This window comes from Paralichthys olivaceus, chromosome 4 (genome assembly GCF_024713975.1).
Source record: "Paralichthys olivaceus isolate ysfri-2021 chromosome 4, ASM2471397v2, whole genome shotgun sequence".
In the NCBI taxonomy this organism is placed as follows: domain Eukaryota; kingdom Metazoa; phylum Chordata; class Actinopteri; order Pleuronectiformes; family Paralichthyidae; genus Paralichthys; species Paralichthys olivaceus.
In genome coordinates, this window is record NC_091096.1 from 23468703 (window position 1) to 23496636 (window position 27934).

Below are 27934 nucleotides of genomic sequence, written 5' to 3' on the forward strand. Positions count from 1 at the left end.
CTCGTACTTATACCTCGTATACACTGGATAACTCGTAGCCTACCTGTCCACAGCGATGGCAGTCATTGAGTAGATGCTGGCAAACACAGCCGCGATGGGGAAGAAGTTGTGGAAGCGGCAGTAGACCAGTCCGAAGTACCACTCGTTGTGCACGGCGTAGGTGAAGTTGATGACCGTGTTGAAGGCGGACATGGAGGCTTCGGCAAACGCCAGGTTCAGCAGAAAATAGTTGGTGACGGTCCTCATGCGTTTATGCGCCATGATAATCCAGATCACTGTAACATTCCCTACAACGGACACAATGACTATACAACTGTAGGCAATGGCCCAGAGCACGATTCTCCAGACTGGCTGTACGAACTGGTTCTGGTAAAAAGTCCCGTTATTGGTGTCATTGGGGCTGGTGGTCCAATTTGGCACATCGGTTGAATTAAATAAAGGATCCATTTTAGCGGTTTAATTCAGGAGCTCACGTTAAACCACAGAATATAAATCTAAATCATAACACAGCAAAGTTCAAGATCCCGTGCCAAAGGTAAAAACAACGATTGCAAGTTTCAGAAAGCTTCAGCGCTGCACGCGCAATCTACCGTGCACGGTACTGTAAAGGTGTTCCTGAATTCGTCACTGTGGAAATAATCAGTTCAGTAATTAAGTATTTTAGTGGTTTAAATTCCAACCTATTGAGCGCTTACACTTTGTGTCCATGCGTAAAAATGAAAACGCGCCTTTTACGCACAACGCAGCGCAGGAAAGAGAACAAGTCACTGTCTCCTATAGCAGTCACACGTGCAGTCTGAGCGAGCTGCGCTCCTTCTCCTCTCCCTCTGCGGCTCTGCGCTCTTCTCCTGCTTCTCTGCTCACAATGAGCGGCTGCTCACCAGTTTATGGAGCGAGCCGCTGCGCACCCGTCCAATAGACAGCCTCTATGTAATTATGACTATGGATGAGCCCAGGTACGTTATTCATCCAGTCTCAGCCTGACAGCATGGAAAGGACAACAGGAGCATCGTGTCTAAATACCCGTTATCTCATTTATTCCTTACCAGCAAACATCACAGACACAGGAGAATTCATACATTTTAATAGTAATAACAATTGTATTACTTCATAATACAGTAGTGGGATCAATTGTATCTTTCATTTAACTTTTATACATTAATAGATTTAATGTGTAAAAACTGCTTGATTGGTTGGTGTGTAATGTGATTAAGAGCTGCACTGACTGGAAGTCCCTGACTCCCGTTCACTGCCCCCTCTTGTGGTCTCATAGTCTGGACCCTGTGGCATTCCAACACTCTCCAGCACCAAGTAATATATGAACTCCATCCTTAACTCTTGAGGGAAACCCCCCCCCCCAATTATACTACATTGTTTATATGTGCATAAGCTGGACTGCACCACAGCAACAGGAGTCAGAGCAGTCCATGATATTTTCCTCAGGAGACTGCTCTCTTATTGTTTACAATACAAAGAATCATATATTTAGTTTGAGCCATATGTTTCTGGTTTCATTTTTCATGCCTGTGTTTACTCAGGGGAGCGGCGTGAGAGGAGAAATGAGCTCATTAAGGCTGCTACACTTCCAAGCTTGCCACCACGCAGACCCTTGAAACTCTGAATGGTGAAATATTGAATGAACTTGAATATGTTAATATTCAGCCTCAGGTTTCACTGATTTGAAACGGAAAGCTTTGATATTATTGATATGTGTGATATTAATATTTTGGTTAGTTATGACGTTTATGGTCCCAGAGGATGAGCCTCACTTACTCTGTTGTTTCCCTGCATTATTCTCTGGCACCATGAGATTAACATTGACACAATTGTTTTGGTTTATCACCCAATACCCATAGAACCTCTCCATTGCCATCAGCACCAGCTATACCTTGTGTTTACTGCTGTGCTTTAGCGCATATTAACATGTGGACATTAACGTTTAGCTCAGTTAAAACATAGTGTCAACAACATCACATTATATTTTAAGATCAGGGTTGCACTTGAATGTGTTTTCATTTAACATAATAATGCAGTTCTTGACTGCTCTAAATTCTCTGATGCCTGCAGTCAACATTTAAAAACGTGTCATTTGAGCATAATGCAGGTTTTTGTGTTTGCTGAGCGAATGGCTCCCTGTGGGGCACACAAGCTGCTGATTACCAGAACAATCCAGCACAATATAATTATTAATAAATGAATGAAATTACTACATCAATGACTATGACTATGTTTTGATCCCTGGTGATCTGACTTTGCCTAAACGTTTTAAGAATGGACACCACACCCATACGTTATACATAATGACAGTTTACCATCTAACCCGTACAGATTGATGGACACTTTAATAAGTCACATCTCAAAGAGCAGACAATGGCAATTCATTGCATTATCAATAATAAACCCAAAATATAATGGTTGGTGTGGTGGGAACAGTGGCGTCGCCGGGGGGGGGGGGGGGGGGGGGGGCAAGCAGGGTCTTAAGCCACTCCTGTCAAAGGCTGCGCCCCACTCTTTGCCCCCCCTCCCCTCAAATTTTTTATGGATTAAAAACTGGAGTAGAGAGGAAGACAGGAGAGGAGAAGACAGGAGAGGAGAAGTGAGGAGAGGAGAAGACAGGAGTGGAGAGTGAAGGAGAGAGGAAGACAGGAGTGGAGAGTGGAGGAGAGAGGAAGACAGGAGAGGAGAAGAAGAGGAGAGGATTAGAGAGGAAGACAGGAGTGGAGAGGAGAAGACAGGAGTGGAGAGTGGAGGAGAGAGGAAGACAGGAGTGGAGAGGAGAAGAAGAGGAGTGGAGAGTGAAGGAGAGAGGAAGACAGGAGTGGAGAGGAGAAGAAGAGGAGAGGAGGAGTAGAGAGGAAGACAGGAGTGGAGAGTGGAGGAGAGAGGAAGACAGGAGAGGAGAAGAAGAGGAGAGGAGTAGAGAGGAAGACAGGAGTGGAGAGGAGAGGACAGGAGTGGAGAGTGGAGGAGAGAGGAAGACAGGAGTGGAGAGGAGAGGAGAGAGGAAGAGTGGAGAGTACAGTTCTCACAGTTACAGTATTTTGTAAATCCACAGATGTTCTCTGTGGTGGCTATGAGTTTTATTGTTTGTTTGTGCTTGTTGTTTGGCATTTGTTCGTTCATTAAATACAAGTTGTTAAATATGCTTGTGTTGTTCTATGATAAACATTTAGTAACGTGCATTTCACAATATGTAGTGTATTAGCCTGGGAACAGTAAATCTATATCTATGATAGTATTATTTGTTGGTGTTTGTTGGGTCAGAATTCACTAGCACCTCCTAGAAACAATCAGGTCCCCCCATTGCCCCCCCAATAATAATTTTCTGGTGCTGCCGCTGGGTGGGAATTTGCATTTAATTCCCTGGTGAGGAAATAAACAATTACACTGTATAATTGTAATCAAAGTATTTAATACTGATTGAAGTGAAATCACACAGAGTATGTTGAACACAAACAAAGTTACAGTTTTACTATTTGGCCCTATAAGGGCCAGAGTTCTTAAAGCCATGGCAGGCTCTAGAATCTGACAAATGTCTCTTCTGACGAGTTGGCTTTTATACACAAAGCTTAGAAAACACAGCTGTCCGCAGTCACATCAACATCGATCCATGATCACGAGTCCTGCTGCATGGTGAAAGAGTTGGACATTGATCTCTCTTTCCTAAGTGTACAGACTCTGTGTATTTGATCAAAAAGTTCACCCGATTCATTCAACTCACAGCTCACAAACATTCCCCAGTATTACACCCAAGCAATCATTCCTAGTCGAGCTTAATGCTGATTCAGGCTGTTTGAACTGACCTCACTAAGTCAAAGTCAAAGTCAGCTTTATTGTCAATTTCTGCAATACATACACAGACATATTGAGGAATTGAAATTGCTCATACTCTCGGTCTCCCCAGCAACACAGATTTAAGTAAAAAAACAGTAAACACTGAATAACAATACTAAGAGTATTCAGGCCAAATAGTTAGATCTAAAAATGTCCATTACATTTGGCACTGTACCCTCATGGCACTGTACCCTCATGGCACTGTACCCTCATGGCACTGTACCCTCATGGCACTGTACCCTCATGGCAAGAAGGTTCTGGATTTGAACAAGCCAACCAACCAAGCCCTTTCACTGTTCAATGTGAGCTTGACCAATTGTTTGTCTCTGTGTGTCAGCTCTGTGATAGATTGGCGCCATGTCCAGGTTTATCCCACCTCACACACTACTCCTACTACTCCTCCCCCTACTCCTCAGAGAGGATTGGATGGACAGAAGATATAAACGATATTTCAATATATAGAAAATAGAACTGTAAGCTAAAGGATACATAATAGGTTAATTCACTGCTCAAACACACTGCATCTACATTTACTGTATCACTATTCTGACTGGTGTGTTCATGTGCTTGGTGGAAAATCAATGACGCATTAAACAAATGTTTCATATTTATGTATTTAGAGCACTTAAACAACTTGTTATCTCTTTCCAATGTTTGCATGGAATATTCATAATTGAGAAAAAAATAATTAATTAATAGAAAAATTCAATGCTGTCTTGTTGTTGCTCTGACTTAAAATGGCATACACATTCATTTTCCCAGTTAGAAACACATTTTTCCAAATTCTGATACCACATGAACATGAATGATGTAGGGAAATGTGTTAGAACCTTGAAAAGACATGGAAAAAGGCAAAACACAAGCATTAAGAAAATATATTTTAAAAACGTTATGAACGACAGAACTAGTGTTGAACTGTAAGGACTTACTTAAATAAGACATATACAGAGCATCTCTCTGCCTCTCCTCAGTGGCCACTATACTATTTGAATAATGTTGCTAAAATCTTCTTTTGTTATACTCTGTGAGTTTGATATGGTGAATTTTGAACAGAGAACAGAAAATCCTGCAATTCACATCTCTGGCACTCTTCTTTTCACAGCTCTTGTTTTCACACTGCCGGCTATGGATTTCATGCAGGGTTGTTCTGTGTTAATGCCAGGAACACAGAACCAGGTGTACCTCTTGTAGCATCATTTGTCTGGGATGATGAAGGCTCGCTTGTAAAAGAAGACAAATTTAATGTGTACAAATTGTGATGAAATGAAAGGGGGAAAAAGTGTGATGCACAGTCAGTCAGTCCATCTCTCCATCTGTCTGTCCAATACTTTGGATCAAAGAAATTATTCTGAAAACTCATGAACAGATAACCATTGAATTTCATATAGTTTTGTCCCCAGGGCAGCCCTGAACTTTCCTTTTGTCATAGCTCCAGGTCAACATCTCAAGGACTGCACAGGATGTAAGCTGTTATTCACTGATATATTACTGGAAAGATGGAAACTTATTTGCAGAGCCTTATGCATCATGTTGGGGATTGTGACACTTACCGATATTCTTAACCTGTATGTTTGGAATGAGCTGTCTACTTGTCCTGTGTCCTGTGAAGTTAAAGAACTTTGTGGTCATCCTACCTGGTTTTTTGCAATGTTTTTCATAAGATGAAACAGAATTTCTTTTATCACTGTTCAAGAGTGTGGTTTATATAAAGGTTGAAAGATTTACTTTACGTGTTATTTTTCATATATGGTATGTCAGTTGTTTCAGAGGTCTGAGAAGCAATCTTTAGTAAAGCAAACACAATCTTTAGCTCGATATGAAGCATTACTGCAACAAAACAAACATTATGCTTTAACTCTGAAGTGATTCTATGTTGTTTCCATGGCAGAGATTAGCACCAGCAACTTTGAGCTCTCTAACCCAGGATGACAAGAGGATGAATATTAAAATTCACCTCATAATTCTCTTGTGATAAAGGTTCCTCCTTTTTCTGTTTCAGTATTTGTAGGACCCACGGTTGAGTTTGGAAGACGGGAGAGCAAACTGACTGAATAGAGAAAGAAAACAATGGTTTGGTGAGATGAGCCAAGGTTTAGACATATTTGTCTAATAGAGTAGCTCCTATTGGTTCACATTCCTCCTGTCATTTTAATTTTCACATACTGTCACTGAGCTGTGTCCTACCCAGGTCAACAGCTCCCCAATGATCCCTTCAGCACACTGACCATGAATATTGTTCAACAATTCAATCATGTATAGTGTTCAGTTGTGTCAGCCCTGCTCCTCCTGGTCAAGGACCTTGCTTTACTCTCGGGAGAAGCTTCGATCTATGTGGACTGTCCTCTTCGTCACACCTGTCAGAGCTGTTTGTGGTGCAAAATAAAGAGGTGTAAGGAAGAATGCACAGCAGAATTACACCCCACTTATTTCACCCTATTTCCGGCTCCATCACAGTTATGACGCATGAACTATAGTCACAATAACCTCTTTGCCATAAATGCATTGTCAGACAATGATTCACAGATAGACAGAGTCCTCTATTATCTACCATGGAGAGCACTGAACTCTCCCACTCATCCATGAACTTATTGATTACATTAAAAATGACCTCTCTTTATGCAAATGTCTTTATATGTTTATATGTAAACAAGTGGATATATAATTTTCACTGAAAAGGGATCAGAAACTAACCTTTTTTCACTCTGAAAGGAAAATTGAAGGAATTCACACCGGTCCATGTGGTCCTGTGGTATTAGCCTCAGACAAGAGAGAGCAGAAGGTTACTGCAGTGCAGTGTGGTGCTGAATTGAGAAAGCCAATGTCTGGAACACTTCTATTTTAGAAAAAATCTAGCCTTAAAACAATATCCTCTTCACTATAAAATGGTAGAAGGTCTCTATTTATTTAGCGTTTTTTTCTAGCAACTTTAGACATTTTCAGTTTACCCGTAAAGCAACTGTAAGGCACTATTGCAACCCTGTGGCCACAGCTACAACAACAAACATAAAGCAATGGCAACAAAAAACAAGTAAGGGTTGGTTCATGTAAAATGTTACAGCTATAATACAGTCTAAAAATATAAGGCTAAAGTGTAGGAAACTGCTGTCTTATGCGTTATTTGATTTTTCTGTATTTTTCATTTGTATTTCTAAATAAGGTCTGTCGTTGTTGCTTGTTGTTGTATTTTGCTTATATGTCTTTAGTCCATGAAATGCAATGTGGAAATGTTTATCTGCTAAATTAGGGATTTTATCAATTCTATGGAAAACAACAACACCTTTTTACCATGATGTCACCCTTAAAATGATTTGTCTACACTTTAAAATGCGTTTTTTTTTACAGTGTCATTTTAATATTTTGACAATTATACTGTCAAAGATGAAACTGAAAACCAGATGATTGAATTAACACAGATACATACATGAGATATCTATTTAATTAATGTCAGAGCTGGAGTGATATACTGATGCAGTGTCAAAACACAGTCATGTGCAGGAAATAGGACGTAGAATTGAATCTGTCCTCAAGGTAATTTGGTTTCACTCACATTGACCTTGTTGGAAAGATGTTCGTGTTAGCTGTTAATCTATGTGACAGATGTAGAGGTATAGTAAGTGGCATGTTGATTCAGTGAGGGGATGTTGCTCTTGTGTGGCTAAATGAGAGACAATATTTAATTGGATATCTCATCTATGTACCTGTGTTGATTTCATTATCCAGTTTTCAGTTTCATGTTTGACAGTATTATTATCCCAAATTAATATTTACACTGAAAAATACTCTTTACTCCAAGTGGAGCATTGGCCTCTTTTTGATGATATGTGAAGTAAACTTAAGAAATGTTTTAATTTTGAAATTAGCTGACGGATGTGTTGAGTCACATTTATAATTCTATGATCTTTTAGATCTGCCAGTCATTCCAAATGATTAAAGGACTTTGCTTCATCTAATCACAGCCAACAGAAAAACAAACTAGTCTCAGGAGATGCTAATACGGCTGATTACGATGACAAGTTGTTTACTTCACCACTCGTGGTGATATTTCACATGCAGTCCAATCAGCATGTGCTGCTCAAATCTAAGACCATTTTGCTCCTTCCGTCATCAGGTATTGAAACTGCTTTTCCACAAAATACAAGTTAAAGAAAAAAATAGTTTCTCTTTAGTTTTCCTACTGACACTGAGCATCCCTTTAGCAGGCACTGAATGAGTCTGTATCACCAGACTTCACTGTCAAACTGGTGAGGGGCAGGAAAAGAGCAAAATATGACAGCTGCACCTTTGTTGTAATAGGTCACAAAGCTAATTGCTTTTAAATGGCTTTCAAGAACAGTGGCTCTGTACTCTGCATTTATATGAACAGCCCTCTGTGTGAAATGCTTATTTTGTAGCTCTCAGCTGACACCAAAACATTTCCATCCTTTTGTGGGGTAGCACTGTCGCCTCAGAGCAAAAAGGTTCCTGGGCCGAATTCCAGCTTGGCCAGGCCCTGTCTGTGTGGAATTTACATGTTTTTCCTGTGTCTGTGTGGATTTTCTCCAGGTACTCCAGCTTCCTCCCCCAGCCCAAAGACATGCAGATTGGGTTTTGGTTAATTGGAGACTCTATGTTGTCTGTAGGTTTGAATGGTTGTATTTCTCTGTATGTTGGCCCTGTGATTCGCTGGTGACCTGTCCAGGGTGTACCCTGCCTCTCACCTACTGTCAGCTGGGATTGGCTCTAGCTCCCCCTGTGACCCTCAAAGGATAATTCATGTAGATAACAGGTGGATGGATGTTTCTATTCTTTGTTTCAAGAAATAATACATCCTGACAAACTGTTTAGCAAACACAAGTCTGTCTTCTGTCTGCAGTCCACACCCCTTCTTCACGTCATCATTTCCATCTTCCATCTTTTGATTTCACTCATGTCCTCTACAAACGAAATCGCCTCCTGATGTGAAGGTGCCTGATGGTACAAATCCTCACAGAAGAAATGAAAGAAAAAGCTTGGTATTATCCACATTAACTAATGATTAACCATCTGCCACAACATTGGACAGTAGCCCAGAGGTTTTGTTAGTATATTAGGTGACACAGCTATTGCTGGAGGTTTTAACTGAACCCTCATTCTTCAAAGTAGATCTTTTGAGAACATCTTCAAAATGCTGGTCTTTGTGGACAATGTAAAAAAACAACATTCTTTTCCTTCTTTATCACTTTTCTTAGAAATTCCCTAGAGCGATGGTAGAGCGATAACAGTAAATGAGAGGGCAAGAGACACAAGGGTTGCCACACTGATACAACTTATTTATCCCAATTACCCACTCCACTTTATTTAGAGGTCAAACTGAAAGCACGAACTCTTCACATGTGTCATTGCAAAGAAAACCTCTCTGTCTATGATAATAGGTCAAAAGTGAACCAGGAATTCAATATGCAACCTGTGATGGATGTTCACAACAAACAGTTTGGATTTAATGTAATGTTATCGTTAATCTTCTATTGCCAATTTGAATCATTTTGATTTGGGAGAAAGACAAGAGAGGAGAGCGAGAACAGTGGGACAGGGAAAAGAATAGGAGACAAAGACATAGAGGGGGAGAGAGAGCTCTGAAGAGAGTTGGAAACAGTTGGAAAAAAGAGAGGACAGAGAAAGAGCAGGGGACAGGGAGGACAGGGGGCACAAATGGTGGGAAAATGATCACTCTTTATCAAGAAGAGGGGATGTGCTCATGCCGACATAGTGGTATAGAGGTTAAAACAATCAGAGAGCACACACAGCAGTGGTCTGTGCAGATAATCATCTGAAGCATTAGACACAGAGCAGGTGAAGCACAACGGGTCTCTCACCCGGGTCTCTCATAACATAAGACCTGCATGTGGTGAGGATATTAACTAAATCAGGAGGAGGTGAGGGCATGCATCAATGAGACACACACCACCAGGAGGGAAAGGTTTTTATTAAGTGTTTTGGCTTTTACGCAGCAATTAATTCAATGCAGGACACTTTTCTACTACAGTAAATTGAGCTTAACCCTAATTATAAGGCAGCAGGGAGTTCGAATGAGGTGGGAAAGTGCAGTGAAATGTGTTACTCATTAAATTCAATGATTTAATTTGTGTGCAATATATTAGATAGTCTACAGCAAGAGTTATGCTTCGTATTGAGATGGCGTCATAAGCTGTGTCTCAATTCAGTGGCGGCATCCTTCTGAGGACCTGGTCTACGCAGCCGATGTTAGCTGTATCGACCGCGTCGGCTGAACTGAAATGAGACGGTCTGGTCTTGTGTGTGTCACAAGCTTGTCCTGCTCTTACAGCCATGTCCTAGCAACATAGCTACAGACAAGTAAGTTCTTCGGTTGATTGGAAATGCAGAAAAAACATGTACCATTAACTGTTTGATACTCACATTCAAAAATCAACAGGTTTTAGATGCCACCTTCTTACAAGCACTTTGATTGAAGCAAATACTTGCACCAATATTGCAAGCTCATTGCTTTCATGGGAGCTATACTGCAGCCCTGCACACAGTCGGGGGGGTGACCAAAGGCCTCCCTACTACAGCGGCAAACTGGCAGCATCATTCAGACCTGGGTACACAGCTTGTTCTCCCTGACACCATCACACAGACAAGGCTGAGATCTGTCAGGAGTCTCAAAAGTGCTGATCAAAGCTAAGTGATCATGAGGGAGAAGGTCAGATATCACAAGTTGTGAGAGCAATGCCAGGAGTGGGAATGGAGAGGACACTTAATACCTGTAAAGATAGGATTTGAAAGCATCACTGGCTGAACACTCTGCAGGACATTCAGGCTGCTGGGCATCATGAGATCTGCAAAAAAAGGAGAGTCTTCAGATCCTCATCAGAGATGACTGAGATGACCTCCGAAGAGGGGTTTGTGAGGTTGCGCGGCTCTGACAGGTAATGTGGAAAGTGTATACAATTTACATGGTGTAAGGTCTCAGTGGCTCTGAAATTGAAGCATAGAACAAATAAATAAATAAATAATAATGAAGATAATAATAATAATAAGGACTCATGGAAATATAAATATTATATTAAATCTGAATTTTAGACTTATCTGACTGCCAAACACACCCATGATGTTCTTCTGTTAGGGATTTTTCAAATTTAAAAAAAATGTATATTCACCATCTGTTCAGTTTATTCTAAGCAGCTCCATTGAGTCTCTCTCTCTCTCTCTCTCTCTCTCTCTCTTTCATTCTGCAGGTAACGCTGCAGGTTTTTTACAATTATAATTATTATTATTTTAGTATTAGTAGTAGTTTTATTTTGAGTCATAGTAGTAGTACTAGAAGTGATAACAGAAGTATCATCATCATGACTACTTCTATTGACTTAGTGCTGCATTCATTAATTACATCTATAAATATCACTCTTATTATAACCAGTCTGACAGAACTTAAATATGATGGTTACACAATAGTTCCTGGTCTCTCTCTCATCTCTCAGTTTTTTACCTTGGGCGGTTTACCACAGACCTTTGTACCTCTAACTTCTTTCATTTCAACGAAAAAAATGACAGATGCTAAAACAATTTATATTAGAGTAATAATTGTTGGCCATATATTATTTTATCCTATTCACCACAACAGCCTAAATTGTAGCACTGATGCAACTTTGTGCATGTGCATAAGTGTGTGTGTGTGTGTGTTTGTGTGTGTGCTATATTGAAAGAGGAAAGAAGGCTGGTAGAGAAAGTGCTGGATTCAATTGATTTAACACAAGAATGGAGCCGAGTTTTTGAATTTAAAGTCAATTCAGTTGGTGCAAACTGTCTCCCAGTCTGGCCTGATGGAACTCTGGGTTATGAAAACCATTTCAGAATTCCAAACATTATTTCTGACCATCAGATTGAATGGCATTCAGTAGCCTGACCTACACATTCCCCTACCTCCCAATGAAAAATTCAACTCAGTTATTTGTGCAGGATCCATGACTGTGTGTTGCCTTTGATGAACTGCTGCCACACCAGTGACCCTCAGAATGTCGCAGAGGTGATACATTTAATTTCCTCAACAAACATTCCTGAATATGCAGAGATAGAGAAGCTGCTTGAAAGATGTCCGGCAATGTGCATCTGAGCAGTGCACAAACTTTTATTTCTGCTCATGTGTAGAAACAGATGCAATCCCAGCATGCATCAAAGATACACTACCCTTCCATTAAAGGGCAGTGCATGGTAACATAATATGCTATTGATCCCAGTGGGGCAGTTCTTGTTTTGATTCCCCCTCAGAGGTCAGGGTCAGCCACAGAGCAGCCATCTCTCCCTCAAGGAGATGCCTTTAGTGTTGTTAAAGACAGAGGAAGACACTGGTTGAAGGACTCCAGTAATTGATTAAATGTAACCTGATGTGATTTATTGTAAGCTCATGCTTCTGTCCACAACACATATAGTGGCACTTGAATGGCAGATTAGGTTGCATGTTGTCTGATATTTGAAATCTGTAATTTGCACCACAGCTTCTAAAATGGACCTCATCAAGGATTGTGTACGTTAACAAGAACTGAAGCTGTACGACAACAACAAACAACAACATGAACAAAAGCTCTGGATCTCAGAAGAAACAGTTGTGCTGATAATCTCTCAGGTGATCTGACACATGGCCAGTGTGTAAACCTATTTGTGAGGTGAGGGCATCAGTAATGTCATAAGCGTGCCAAATATAGCAGAGTAGCCGTGACAACTGATGCAACTCGAGGCAAGAGCTGTGAACTGAGTCAGGAAGTAATTTATTTGAACTTTTAAAAAGTTGAGTTTTTCTTTTATTATTTTCTCCAAGGAGGTTGATTTAATATGCGTTTGTTTGGTTGTTAGGTAGCAGGATTATGCGAAATCCCTCACCCGATTTCCAAGATATTTTGTTAAGGGGGGAGGCATGACCCAAGAAGAACCCATTCAATTTTGGTGCAGTTCTAGAGCAGGAGGCAGATCCAAGATTTTTATTTTTTCTATTTCTTTAAAATTGCGAGATAAGGCATTTTTCAATATTCGTATTGATTTCTCAGAGAATAATTCGCTGATCTTGATTTTAAAAAAGTGAGGCCTGTTTAGGTAACTGATATTTATGAGTCTGTTCAATTTGGTGGAGATTGAAAAAAAATTCTAATGAGTTTAAATGACTGTTGGGCCTTTGTAGTTATAGTGCATACCTCTACCTAGTCTACGTATATGTTGTATACGTAACCTATTACTTTGTTTGTACATATCTCTATACTGTAGATTGAACCTGTTTCTTTTTTGTCTCATTTTAAACTTAAGTACTGGTAAATATTTCTCCTTTCTGCCTATGCATGTTAGGAATCTTGTCCAGACTGATGCCTTTTTTTCAATATCCTGGGCTTAATGTTTTATGTTGAAATAAGTATAAAACAAAAAACCAATAAAGATAGATAGTACAACATAAAACTTCAGACAAAAACACACAATAACATAATGATGCAAATGTTCTGTGGAGACTTAATCCAATTAAAGAATGAGGTTGAGTGCACTGCCCCTTTAAGAATGGAGTCAAAACAAAGCGTGGAGTGGCCGGTGAGGAGCACGGAAGTGGTTTTGTCTCGGTGGCTCACCCACTATGTGTGTGAGAAATGAGAGCTGCTGCACATATACAATTCAGCTAGCTCGATTAAAAGCCTTTTTCATTTCATTGACCATATTTTATTATTCTTTAGTGTTATTTTAATATCGTCTGAACGAAAGGGGGGAGACAGCTAGCTAGCCTGTTAGCTAGCTCCATTTACGCTAGCAGCCATGCCGACCTACTCTGAATTAAGGAAAACAAACCACTTCTACTACTTCATCAAATTCACCCTGAACGTCTACTCAATGCTCTTCTCGGTAAGTTTCTGACCATTCACATCAGCTCTCAGAGTGGGTTCGTGGTCAGTGTCTGCTAATGGTAGTGTTGGGACGCGAAGCATCCCAAAGCATCAGTGACAGCTCTCGCCAAACCCTTATTCAAAAACCCATGCGTTTAAATGTCCCTTGTGTCCCAGCTAGATACACGGGCTGTAGAAAATAAATAAAGGCATATTACGAATCTGTACCGTCTACTGTGTAATTCGGCTAACACACCTAATGAACATCCCGTTGCTTTTGATTACAATTTCAATTTAAATCGCGTACTCTCCTCAGATTCCAGGGATCTCTCCCTGAACACCTTTACAGAGTGAGTCGGCCTATACCTGACATTTTATTTAAAGAACTCTCCGTGTGTTGGATAGAACACATTCCGTATCCACCCGAACACTATTGATGTGGAAACGGCCCTAAAGCACGAGTACATTCTGGAGTATGTGTTGCTGAGCATTGTGACCATTACTAGCTGAATATTATTCATGGGATTTGGTGTGGAATTCTCTGGCTACTAGCTGCTAGCTCCTGGGTGGTTAGCTTCCAAGATAAACACTACCAGCCCGCACCGTGCACCCTGCTGTTTTTGAATTTGCTTCTGATTAAAGAAATGTGGGCAGTTTAATATTGTAATCTTATACTGACATGATAATTTCATTTTGGATGTGAAGCAATGCTCGTCGATCACCGGCTCTCAAACAGCACGGTGGTGCAGGGCGTTGGATCCACTTAAAGGGATGATAATGTTGGTAAATAGATTGGCCGACAGAATATATACGAGCAGCCTGAATGACTCCTTTGTTGGTGATTCAACTAATCCAGGCTGATATTTAAATTAAAACGTATCCCTATAGTTACAGTAAATTAAAGATTCATTTATACAGTTAGAGATTACCTGTTTATATGATCGAGAGTTGATCGTAAACATATAAAGGATCAAATAAAAAATCTCTGGTGATTCACACTAACCAATTGTGGTAAGATTCAAGCAAAGATGACAAGTGTTTTATTCCAGTATTTCTCCTTTCCACTTCATATCACAGCTCTTTTATTAAGATGCTTACCTAAAGAAAACCAAAGTTAATGAATTTAGATCATGGCTGTAAACTTTATCTGTGGCACTAGATGCATTTGCATCTTTATAAATGATTACTTACTCATTTTTTGTCTATTGAACTGTCTGATCCAGCATCCACTTTAAGCTAAGGCTGAAATATATGCAAAAATCGAATCATACTATGATTTACTTCGACTGATGGCGATGTAATATTAGTCACAATTCTAGTAATAATGGTACATTTCACAGAAAACAATGATGATGATTTGACTTATTCCCTTGCGGCCTTTACCAGACGTCTGGAGGATATTAATGTGTAGGCCAGGGCAACTCTTTACCATCACAATGACCAATTGATATTACAGATTTTCCCCTTCAATATTGGCCTTTCACATACGAATCAGTATCTGTGTATCTGTTGTCTGATAACATCTATATGATTTAACAGTATGTGATGCAGCAAAAAGATGATCGGCTTATTTAGAAATTTTGTCATCTAGAGTTTTCCATCGGCTGCACGCCAAATAGCAGACCACTCATTCAAGTCCAGCAAGCAACCTTTTTTACATTCATTTTTGGATGTGATGTAAAAGTCTCTTGTGATTTTTCAGCATGATATCAGCTCCCTGTCAAAAAAGTCTGTTGGTCATTCCTGCAGCAGTGACGGTAGAAGGGATGGACTTTGAAAGTGGGAACCAAGCCAGATGCATCTGTCAGTGCTTTAGAGGGTTGTGTGCACAGCAGGAAATAGAGTTGAAGTATATGGACCCAACCCAAAGATAGATTGCCTGTGTTTCCAAATAGCTTGGAAGTAAACACTGTTTAGTTTTTCTTTCATTAATTGAATATAAATATGGTTGTGACACACTATCTGACTAATTTGTCAACGTGTGCTCTAATGATTTTATTTGTTACATTTTCAGTGTGAACAATGGGTTTGACTTAATTAGTCTCCCCAATCATTTTAATGCAATACACTTTATCACAGTGATTCAATGACCAGCTACATATTATTTGGAGATACTTGTACTTAAATTGAGTATTTATATTTTACCATGCTTTATACTTGTACCCTATTACATATCAGAGATATATTGTTCTACTTATTCCACTGCTTTTGAGCTATGTTACTGATTGAATGATTTAAATAAAGTGCTGCCCATAGATGGTTTTGTTCAAATTACTGTTGAAGCTCTAAACAGTATATTTCACTAAAAGGTAAAAGACAAGGACAGCTCAGAAAGTTGTTTTCTTTTTCTCAACCCATTAATCATCTCAGATGCTTTGGATGTTGCAGATGCCACTCACCCAAACTTAAACCAAATCACAGTGTATTCAAAGTGGTTGAGTTAGTCCAAACAGACAAAATAACAATGGTATTTGTTTAATATTTACTGTAACAATGAAACTCCAGTGCCAAATTTCTGCTTAGAAACTACATTTACATTTGATATTTAAAGGTGCAGTGTGTAGAATTTAGTTATACCTAGTGTTGAAATTGCATGTTGCAGCTGAATACCTCTCACCTCACCCTCCCCTTCCAAACATGTAAGTGAGTCTGTGGTAGACTTCATTTGTCATAAAAACTCAAAAGTTGTTTAGTTTGTCAAATCTGGACTACTGTAAAAAAGATGGCAGCCTCCGTAGAGAGGGTCCCCTCGATGTTAATATTTAAGTATTTAAATTTAATTAAATATGCATTGATTTATTGCTTTTGCATTGTTTAAGCACAGTAAAGAGGTATAACACATAGAGAACATCATTCTCTGCTCATACAGAAGAGTTTAAAACCACAACCCCCACTTAGAGGCAAAGATGAGTCTTCACACTAAAAATAAATAATAATGTGTCATTTATTGTAATAGTTATTCAAATTAACTGATAGAAAATGTTCATCTTGATATCATTTTTGGCCACTTTGCTCGACCCAACCTGCACATATATTAAACTGGGGGGGGGAAATCTGATTTTAAGACTTTCCCAAAGTTTCAGTTTAGAAGAGTACTTGTTGAACTTTGTGTTGAGGCATAAATGAGGCCTGAATCACTGCCTGAATTCTACAGGACAGTACTATTCATGAAATCAGGGAAAGCTCACAATTCAGACCCAAACTATCTGAAGAGAAATTGTGTTATATTGGGCACAAGAGTTTAATCCAGCTGTGTTTTGATTTGTACAAAGAGAAAAAACTGAGTGCAGGACAGCTGGGATGGAATGAGGAATTGTTAAAGCAAATACAGCAAGATGGAAAAAGTCAGTTAAGCTTAAAATGCATTTAAGGAGAATAATTAGTTCCCTCTTGATCATTAAAGGCAGATTGGCACCAGTTGCTTTTGGCTTGTTGCTGAGTGTGATGATGCCATCACAGGTTTGTAGCACATCCAATTAGACAATTTGGGTTTAATCCTGTCTGAGTCTCCTGCCATTAGGGAGAACATGTCCACTCTGCTTCATTAACTACATAATTACAGTAAGTGGATATTGTCGCAGTTTATGAGGACAGTAGCCTTATCCTGCCCCATATCCACTTAAAAGAATTACATTAGTCTGGATCTCAACAGAGCATTTCAATGTCCTATAGTAAAATAAATTAAATTGACTTATTGGAAAAAGTATAATTCAACAACTGCACCGTAATGACATTGTCTTTACACAAATATTGTATCCCAAGAGATTTACGAGTGTAAATATATAGTGTCACTATTTCTTCTCCACATTGAGGATTGTCAAGCTATACATTTCATGAACCCTCTCTCTCTCTCTCCTCCCAGCTGATGGGTCTTTGTGTGCTGTGTGTGGGTGTGTACGCTGAAGTGGAAAGGCAGAAGAACCGAACCCTGGAGGGCCTTTTCCTGGCTCCTGCTGTGGTGCTCATCCTGCTGGGCCTGGTGATGTTCACTGTGTCGCTGGTTGGCATGGTTGGATCCCTAAGGGACAACAAGACCCTGCTGCACATGGTAGGGATGATGGAGGAGGCTGAGGGGAGAGGGCACTGATTACAGGTTTTGTGCTCTGTTGTACATGATGCTCACTCAGTTTGCAGTTTATATGCTACACATAGCTACAGTATTCAGCTTTTCATGAAACAATTGTAGAGACGTTTTGATTCAACTGCAAGATCATTTCAGAGCATGTACTTAGTTGAAATGTACTTTGCTCCATGGGGTTCTATTGTTTTGCTCTTTGTGAATAATGTATTATACATGTAATATCAATCAATTATGTTGTTTAAGCTATCAATTTGATAATGCGAAGTGAAAGGGATATCTCGCCTTACATCTGATCTCAGAATAGCGCTCTGTCTGATAATGCCTGTTTTCGTCCATTTTGTTATTTACTGCCCTCTAGTGGCAGCAGCAGTGTCTTGTCTCTGAAAGTTACTAACAGCCGACGATAGCATCGTCATTTTCATGGTTGTGACCGCGTCCCGCTGAGTGTGCGTCTGGAGGGGAAAGCAGTTTGTTGACTTTTGCACATAGAGGTCCTCTGATGAGTGACGATGGCTAGCTACCTACGAGTGTAAAGCATCGAACCAGCCGTGCTATGTATTTGTAGTTTAGACTATTTGTCAGGAAATAAATGCCACAACTCCTCAAGACCCAAGACGTCTGCCTTTTAGTCTTTCTGCTGTCAGATGCCCGGGTCTGTGTCACTGTCATGACTGGCAGAAATATTCTGGTTCACCGTCAACAACTCTTGACAAATATAAGTATATGATTACGATAAGTGTAAGTGTAATATAAATACAGGCAAAAAGACAAAAATCCCAATGGAATAGAATAAAGTATAAATGTATAGAAACAATTAGACATGAAAAACAATGACAGAAAATTATAGTTGTGCACAAAAATGAGGACAGTCAATACATCCACTAGTGATGTGTTTGAGCTAATGTCTACACTTGATTCCACCACCTTGATGTTTTATATCTATTGAACTGGGTGTAGTAAACTGCAGAATGTATAATGATGGTGCTCTGTTGGTGTGGTGGTGGGTCCTGCAGCTCTGCCTGCTAATGTGTAAAACTCACTGCACACTGCTGACATATATCAGTTGAAATATAAATAATGTGTGCATGAGTGTATGTTAGGAAGGTGTTGGGAAATATAACAGAAACTTCTATACAAGTGTATGTGTAAAAACGTGTTTAAACATATATTTTTCTCCATGAATGTTAAATTGACACATGCATTAAACTGAAGAGATAAACAGTTTGTTCAGAGTTTGCACAACAGCAGCAGCTCATGGTTTTTTCTTTTCAAATGCAAAGTCACAGCTGTTGGTGTTGCCAATAACAGCAAAAGAGCTCAAAGGGAGCATGGAGCCCTGTGGTTGCTATGCAACTATCTAATTAGCTTTAGCTAAATAATTTGAACTGAAAAAGGGCGTAAAAGTTAAACACATAAAACAAATTCAGTGATGTCTCTGGTTATGTTTTGATGAAGATGAGAAGCTCATTTCATACTTAAAGAAGCCATGAAGTGAATGTTACTCACTGGGAAACTTTTAAAATTGTGTTCCTTAATTTGCCGATAATTGCTTCTCTCAGCACTGGTCTGCTAATTAAAGCAAGTTGAAACTCAGTTTTCAATAATTTCAAAACTTTCAACTGTTCCATTAGTAAGAGCAGTTTTTTTAAAGTGGTGCGCAAGGCTTGATTTGGCTGCAATTCCAATTAGATGCCTCTTAATACTCATTTGATGTATACAATATCTGTAGAGTCTGATCTGAAAGTATCTAAATTACACAGCAGTTCAGTGCACACTGATGTACACCATTTAAAAAAAACAAGATGCTATTGAACTTAATTCATTTCAAAATTAAGTCTGGCCTATCTTATACAAGCAACAGATGAATCCCTGGTGCAACAGGTATAACCTGCTAAATGTGCTATACCCTGTTTTACACAAGCTACACTATATAGATACCAAAGTTTATAAAATTATCATACAGCATGAATGAAAGTTTAATTGAAACTAATGTTACACAATCAGTTGATGGTTTTTCAAGACAAGACCCATAACTATGTTGATGGTTTTAGGACAAAAATACTCAGAGTGAAGGTTCTCCCGTCATAAACGATCTTTGACAGAGAACCAACGCTAGCTTGCAAAGTGCTCACAAACCAAACAGCTCAATGTTCTCTCTCTGTTATTAAGTTTGTCATAATATTAGTTTGTAATAACATTAATTAATTAATTATCTGCTGCATCCAGGCACATTTTATAGACTCTGTGGAGACAGACAACTCTTAGACCCCTTTCAGAACAAACTCTTGCTGTATTACCATCCATCCTGAGTGATCCTATTATAAATGGACAGCACTAAGTACAGGTCTGAACTCACCCAAATAGATCTTCATTGCATCCTGAGATCTGATCACTCTCATGTGGCCACGTTCTTCCAGCTGTGTGAACGCAAAGCATCGTGGCGTCAAATGAAGGACCCACTACAATTTAAGCATACCTTTACGCTTCTCAGTTATCATTCGTCAATTTGATTGTGGCCACAGTCACAATATTAACAGGGATCAGCACATAATGACGGATACTTTGCTTGAATCGATTAATATTTCCTTATTACCGCTCAGTGGCGCTCACATTCATTGACTCTCTGTCTGTCTCTTGCTTGTGTTGACACGCACACACACATTTCTGTAGACTCAGACTGCTGCCCACTTTTGAGTGGATCTCGAAGGACCAGGTCTGAAAAGGGCCTGAATGGTTGTCTGGCCCTGTGATTGACTGGCAACCTTCTTTTCCTGCCTCTTGCCTTGGGACAGGCACCAAACACCCTTGCGACCACCCAAAGGATAAGCAGATGTAGATATTGAATGGATGAATGATTCATTAAAACCCTAATTTATTATGTTATGCTTTGTGCTGTTGTGTTGAAAATGAGCTGTTGAATTAAGCAGCTGAATCAGTGTCAGTCAGTTTTAGAAGCGCACTTCTCTTCCACTTAAGTGGTGTTGTTCGTGTCGGAGCTTCGTGTCTAATAACATACCATGGGAATGCTGTAAGAATCTTGTCTTCTTCCTCCACAGTTCCTCTGTGTTCTCTGTGTGTTGCTGCTTCTCCAGGCTATCGCACTCACCACAGCTCTCATCTTTGAAAAGAAGGTAAATATTTCTGTGTCACTCTAATGATTTCCTCCAGTGACAGTCATGTCACTTCACTGCTCTTTCTGACCGCCATCATTATTGTGAGAGTTCATAACAGTGACAACCATTGACAATTTCTCTTTTTTTTTAAATCCAGACATCTGCCTTGTTTCAAAGCAGCATACGTGAAGGAATTAAACACTACTACGATGATCTGGACTTCAAAAACATCTTGGACTACGTGCAACAAAAGGTTAAAAAGGAATTTTTATCAGGATGATGTGAGCAGACAGGACATTGATTGGGGTGTTTTAGAGATGCATGCATTATATTAAGAGAAAGTACTCATCTTTAAAATGTGTGTTGTACCTGATAGATGTTATTTACACAGGTACAACACTCGGGTTGAGTTTGGACTGAAAAAAGTGGCCCGAGCTGTTCTCTGTTGTTGACAGTTGAGGTTTCCACTGAAGCACTTGACACAGAAGACCAGAAGGATCAGTGGGGCTCATTTCATACCACAATCACATGTTGGTTGATTCGATTATTGGTTATCTCTGATGGCACACATGTGTTGTGTGTTGCCCTTCAAGTCAAAAGCCTGCAAGCTCATAAATTACTGCCTCTTAAAATCCTTTTGTCAAATTACCTCAGACAAATACTGTGGGGTTCTTTGGCAGTGTGTTGTGGCTTGGCTGTTTCTTTAATGAATTAACTTTCCGATATGTCAAGTAGACTAACTGGACCCACAGCGTGATCACTCAAACTAATGGTCAGAGTACACGGGAGGACAGACATTCTGTTCTCCTAAACACAGACTTGAGTTAAATCTACAGGCAGCTTTTAGAACAACAAAAAGTGGAGTGTGAATGCACTTTGAATTCCTTTGGCTCTGTATTTCAGCAACACATTTAATCTTTGCTATAATAACAGTAGATCTTACATTGATATCAGCTCTACCGAGGGACATGCTATACAGGTTCATTGCCTTTATTTGTTGAACTTGAAAACAAATGGCTGAAATTAATATTAAAAAGTTTGACCATGAACTCAGAAAAGAAACTCTTGCCTTTCTACCACTTTCACAGTGTCTTGGCTCGGCCATGTTCCTTATTTTATTCCCCGCTGCGTGTAGAAAACTGTCTTATCTGCAGAGCCTGGTGTAATGGCCCTGTAGCTGCAGGCAGACGATCACAAAGATAGAGATGTCTTCCAATCATTTAGAAAAGGTTCAACATCTTGGACACTTGATTGAATGTTCTTTCGAATCTTCATCAGTCTTCACATGCACACTTGTTTTCCAGTGTAGACGTCTCCTTGTCGACTTGTTTTCAGTAGGAATTGGATGTACTGGAAGATAATGAATCTGTCTGTTGGGGGGTCGGAGGTGAAACAGAGGTGTGGATTGCGCAGCAGAAGCTGTAACTCAGCGTATTTTCTTTTAAGAGCTCTGAAAGAACGAGCTTGGTTTTTTCATATGTTTGTATGTGACAAGCTTTTAAGTTTTCATGCAATATTTGGTCCCTAATCACCTTATCTTGCTGTTTTGTTTTTCAGTTTTCTTGCTGTGGAGGGGATGAGTATAAAGACTGGGGGGTCAACCAGTACCATTTCTGCAATGGTACCGGTCCACTAGCCTGTGGGGTTCCATACACCTGTTGTGCTCACCACAAGGTGAGTGTTGGTCACATCCATGAAGCAAACAGGCCTTTCACATGTTTTTTAGTTCAGGGCCAGTCTGGTTCATTTTCACACTGACTCTTGAAAAACAAGTGAGCAGGGACTTTGTAAAATGGTAAATGGACTGTATTTATATCTTGCTTTTTCAGTCTTATCAAACACTCAAAGCTCATTACAGTGCAAGTCACATTCACACATTCATGCCCTTATTTAAACGGGGCTTCTATATGCTGTGCTTTTTCTATTACAAACCATTCACACTGTCAGCACAGCCATCAGGGGCAAATTGGGGTTCAGTATGTTGCCAAAGGACACTTCAGAATGCCAACTCGATGAGCCAGGGATTGAGCCACGGACCTTCTGATTTGTGGACGACCCTCTCTACCACCCTCCCAGTGAAAGACATTGTGAAAGCGCGAAGGAAAGCATTAATTCAATTCATTTAAGTTTGATTTGTATTGCCCCAAATCATAAAATACATTATATCCAGGCACTTAACGGAAGCTGCTTTCAGACATGCGCTGAACGCCGCAGATCCTTTGTATTTTCTCTAGAAGAGCTAGAGCGCATGCCCAGTGTACGTGAATGGTCACGTGACATGCATGTCGTATGCACAAGGATTAAAACTGATAGAGTCAAAACACTTGTCTGGACAGAGATTAACATCAACTAAACATTGTGTGGATGTAGCCTCAGACCAAGTCCAACCCTTTTGAACCATATTCCTGGTGCAGGGACCTTGGATTTCCTTATAGGAGCAAAAGTGGATGTGGACATGTTCTCCATGAGCTTGGGTCGTTAAAATAGAGCCCTCATTATCTACACTGCATGTGATTCATTGTGTAGAGGAATTGCCTCGTCTATCTAACAGGACACATGCTGCAATTCACAGGTATATAGCCTTTGGGTAATTTCGCTCTTTAAATGAGATGTTGTTCCCTTGTGCCCCCACCTGCACCATACCTCTGGTATTGAACTACTGGAACTGACTCTGGAAGCAGTGGAGCTGGGCAGGAGAAATTAACGACAGAATCATCCTGTGCTCTCTATCTCGCACACGCACGCACACACACACCAGAGATGGAAGAGTTGATTAGAAACTGAAGCTGAACATTGGCCTGGTCTCTGCTGTTATCAGTTCCTACCTGTTGGGGCCATTTTGCGAACGCTTAAGTTCACGCTTTGGCTGGCAGGAGGCAGCTACACCCCCCCTGAGCATTACCTTTGTATATGTCCGTATGGAATTATCTCTGGTCTTCTGAGCCCAGTTAAAATCCTTTCTCTGATTCTAAATCTTGACTCTGTGCTCAGGTGGGAGAAGTCATCAACACTCTGTGTGGTTACCAGACTCTGAATAAAGAGGTAAGAGCAACTTCTGGTTATTGTAGACACATTTTAGTCCATCAGTTTTTGTTTATCGGATATTAACACAGTGGATAATGATGACAATAATAATAATATTTGAAGCCAAATTCCTATTTTCTCTTATTATAATGTTTCACTTTGGTTTTAGTATAAACTTAGCTTATTATAATAAAAACACACAAAAAATGTGATGCGATGTAACAGGGAAATCATTCATAAACGCTATAAATCAAATAAACAGATAGAAGTGTACATAGAAATTAAGGCACACAATCCTATAAAAATGATAATGGATATTGATTGATATACAGTAACTAATTATTTATATAGAACCTTTCAAAACAGCTGTTAGAAAGTGCTTCACAAAGACGACATAAAAATAAAGAATACAAATGTCAAAGAAAAGAATGAATACAATGTTATTTAAAATAAAAGACAGCAAATGATATAATACAAAATAAATGAAAAATATTAGTAATAATAATAATAACTAATTTAAAAGTCATGGCAAAAGAAAAGGACAAAAGAAACATGGAATAAGAAAAAGAAATTTGTGTATTGATCAATGAAATTACTTAAAAAATACTTGTTTACTTTAACTATATAAAATAATGATAAACCCATCGGCTAAATATTCTTGCTCATAAGGAAACTGTGTTACACTGTTGGAAAAATTATTCTCTCACCACATTTGTCCAAATACAAGAGGACCCCCTCTTTTCCCACAATTCTATCCTTTCATGGGATTGAGAGTCCTCATCTCTAAAGACCTTTCTCTTGACATGACATGAAATCAGAATTCAAGACCCACGTTGGTGCATTTGTCAGTTTTGTCATATACTCACACCCTCTCCTGTCAAGCTTTTTGAATAGTCACAATGATTTTCTCTGACTATTAGCACGTTCTGTCTGTCCCACTTCCACGGTGACACCCGTAATTCTTGGCAGCATGACAGACAATTTAGTTGCGTTCTGTTTTGGCAGCAAAGAGGTTGTGGAAATGTATTTTTGTATTCGTCAATTTGAGGCTGTAGAAGTTTTGAGCTCAAAACTGAAAACTTTTTTTTCTCTCGTTGTCTTTCTCTGCTCTGTGTATCAGCGTGAAGTCCTGCATGACCGGATCCACGTGCGAGGCTGCATTCACGCAGTCAACCTCTGGATGAGTGACAACATTGGAATAACCACCGCACTCTGCTGTGCCATCGGGCTGCCACAGGTAATTTAACCTCCACAGCACTGACTCACCGAAACTAAACTGGCCCCAAATCCCTCTTTTCAACCAAATGCACTTTTGCAGTGAATACTAAAGGATCTGAGAGCTTATTTACTTTTTACTTTACAACAACATTGCCTGGCAAATCAGTCACATTACAGGTAGCGCTCCAACATTGTTAGCTCAGGCAGAATTGGTTGTGGTGGGACTTTTCAAAAAGCTGCTGACAACATTTTTGTTTACCTGTAGTAAATCTTAATCTGTCATTTTTAAATTGCGACGTCCACAAATCTAAATCACAAATTTAGACCTGTTGTGGCCCCGTCAGAGCGCAGTAATTACAATAATTACTGCTCTAAAACGACTGCATAAATAGCCTTGGTGTTCTCCAGCACCACTGCCACATACATAAACTGTAGCTCATACAAGCTGCAAGACTTTGTCCAGCTGTAATTAAAAACCTACACCTCATTTTATAGAACTGTTTTCTGGGAGAAAAATCCAGTTGTTCCTTTTTCCTTTTATTATTTTTTATTTATTGTTATTAAACTTCAATACATTACAAACGCATGCCACAAGTAATATGAGAAATATACCAAAAACATATAGCTCACATGTAGCAGGGAGATTAAAAGTCTCAGGGTGAGAGATCCTTGAACCAGATGTTGAGCATGCATCAATGTAGGGTTTGAGTTTTGTCCAGAGATCTTCTCCTTCTGAGGTCAGCGGGTGTGTCTGGTGACTGTTGATTTCAGTTAGTCTGTTGGAGCATCATGGCACATCTCGTTTTACACAACTGAACTGTAACAATGGAGATGATCATTTGGAACAGTTCTTTTATTTCAGGAGGTGTTGTCTTCTCTCTTACATACATGACAGACCTATAATTAAATCCACAGTTAATCTAAGTTCTTTAATTATGCTCCCGGCACCTTGTGCTGAGGTGTGAATCACAGCAAATTCAAATTGCCTCATTGTTGCAGTATTAATTTTTTTATTAAACACATTAGGAGAGGAAATCATCCAAAATCCAGAATTCAAAAAGCAGTTAATTTAAGCTGCAGATTGTGTTTTTCATTTTTATCAAGAGTGTAATTGTTGATGTTTCTTGCTGAAATGCACACTGGGTGCTGTAATCAACATCTCACTTTAATTTATCAACCAATTAATAATTTCCTCTTCCTTGTGTGTATTATAACATAGTCAGTGAAAGTTAATCAATGACAAACTGGTAATTGGAAAATCATTCAAGTCATCCATCTTTTTTTTGACAGCTCTTGTGCATTTATTAATTTCACAATCATAGATTGACTCAAGACACACTGACATTTGTCTGAACAAGTCTCTGTGTCTCCCTGCAGCTGCTGGGCATCATCCTGAGCTGCGTCTTCTGGAACCTGCTGGTGGACATGAGCGAGTCGGCAGACATGGTGGACTTCAAGCTGAAGAAGGCTGGGTTTCAGTACAGCGAGCTGGACCTGGCTGGCGCCGGCTGGTGTATGTGTCTGCCTAGGGACGGCGGCTACCTGCCCGTCCCTGCCTCTGAGCCTGACCTCGACCCCATTGACGTTCACCTGGAGAAGCTCAAGAAGCAGGCGCCTCGCACACACTCGCAGCTCCGAGAGCTGCAGCAGTCCAGATCGGCCACTGGGCTGGATGAGGTGGATGTTGGCCGGAAGCAAAAAAGGGAACACTGAGTGGTCTTTTTACTTTCTTGCCTTTTGGGTTTTTGCCTTTCTTTTATTGTTATTGTATTCTGTGCATTTGTTGAAGTTGTGTTGCACTACTTAATGGTTTAATATGTGAGTCATTGGATCAAGAGACATTCTGTGAGGATTTTGGCACTCTGTCGATGAATTTGTTCACTACAAAATTTGAAAGACCAACCTGCAACATTGGCTTTTAAAAAAGAACCTTTCATTTGTCTTATTTGTGGATATGGAAAGATTTATGGCATTATATCACTTTTTATCTTTTGAATTTGAGCTATGTCTCATGTGCTAAAGCTTACCTCAGGCTGTTTTGAAAATAGCCCAGTAGTCCGAGGACATTACTATTTGGTGTGTAAATTAATGGTAGCTTGAAAAGATGTTTTTCAGTGTCTGAGAAATAGGAATAGTATGTCTTGCGTGTAGCGTCTGTGAAGGATGTATACAGTTTGTGTATTATTTAATTTTATTATGATTTCAATTTGATTTTGTGCAATCAGTGTACATTGTAAAACTGAAAAACATGGGATGCATGTTTTGTACTGTATATGATGTAAGTTTAAAAGAGAAAAACAAAACAAAACAATGGTTTACATGTTAGGCTGTCATCGGGGGGACTTCAGTCATTTTTAAAATAAACTTTTTATTCCTTCCATCTTTTCAAGAAACAACTGAAGGCATTATCCAGATTTAAAGTTCAGTGAAAAGCTGCTCTGATGGTTTTTTGTATCTGAGTTATGCACTGTTTTGAGCTTCCCCCTAGCTCCTGCCTTGTATCAGCACTACTGTTCTTGTCAATAAAGCTGAATTTGTCTACGGACGTTTGTGATGCGCTGCTGTTTTGCACGCTGACGAATGCAGTAAATATATGGAACTTTTTTTCCCTCTTGAAATTCTTAAATTCTACTTCTCACTGATAACTGCTGTGATACTTCAACAGCCCCAGGAAGTGAGTGAAAGTCACTGTGAAATCCGGACTTCAACAAGGCTCGTAGGCAGGTTTAAAGGGATCCAGGCACCCAAAACAATTTGCCAGTGCATGATTCAAAAGGACTGTTATATACATGTTAACTATCCGTCTAGCTTCATAAGGCAAATCACCACTTCAA

At 39.6% G+C, this 27934-nt stretch overlaps 2 protein-coding genes across 2 annotated transcripts in view; one reads left to right on the forward strand and one right to left on the reverse strand.

Moving 5' to 3' along the window:
- Positions 1–871, reverse strand: part of tacr1a (tachykinin receptor 1a) — a 43795-nt gene extending 42924 nt beyond the window's left edge. Inside the window, exon 1 of the mRNA XM_020093564.2 lies at positions 44–871. Within this exon, the coding sequence (XP_019949123.1) occupies positions 44–447 (404 nt within the window). The 5' untranslated portion in view covers positions 448–871. The remainder of the gene's footprint in view (positions 1–43) is intronic.
- Positions 872–13343: 12472 nt separating this feature from the next.
- On the forward strand, positions 13344–27646 carry LOC109633587 (tetraspanin-15). Its single transcript, XM_020093579.2, has 8 exons — positions 13344–13683; positions 17527–17712; positions 20802–20876; positions 21016–21111; positions 22416–22532; positions 23850–23900; positions 25003–25119; positions 26478–27646. The coding sequence occupies exons 1-8, from the start codon at positions 13597–13599 to the stop codon at positions 26811–26813; spliced, it is 1065 nt and encodes a 354-aa protein (XP_019949138.1). The 5' UTR covers positions 13344–13596; the 3' UTR covers positions 26814–27646.
- Positions 27647–27934: the final 288 nt, after the last annotated feature.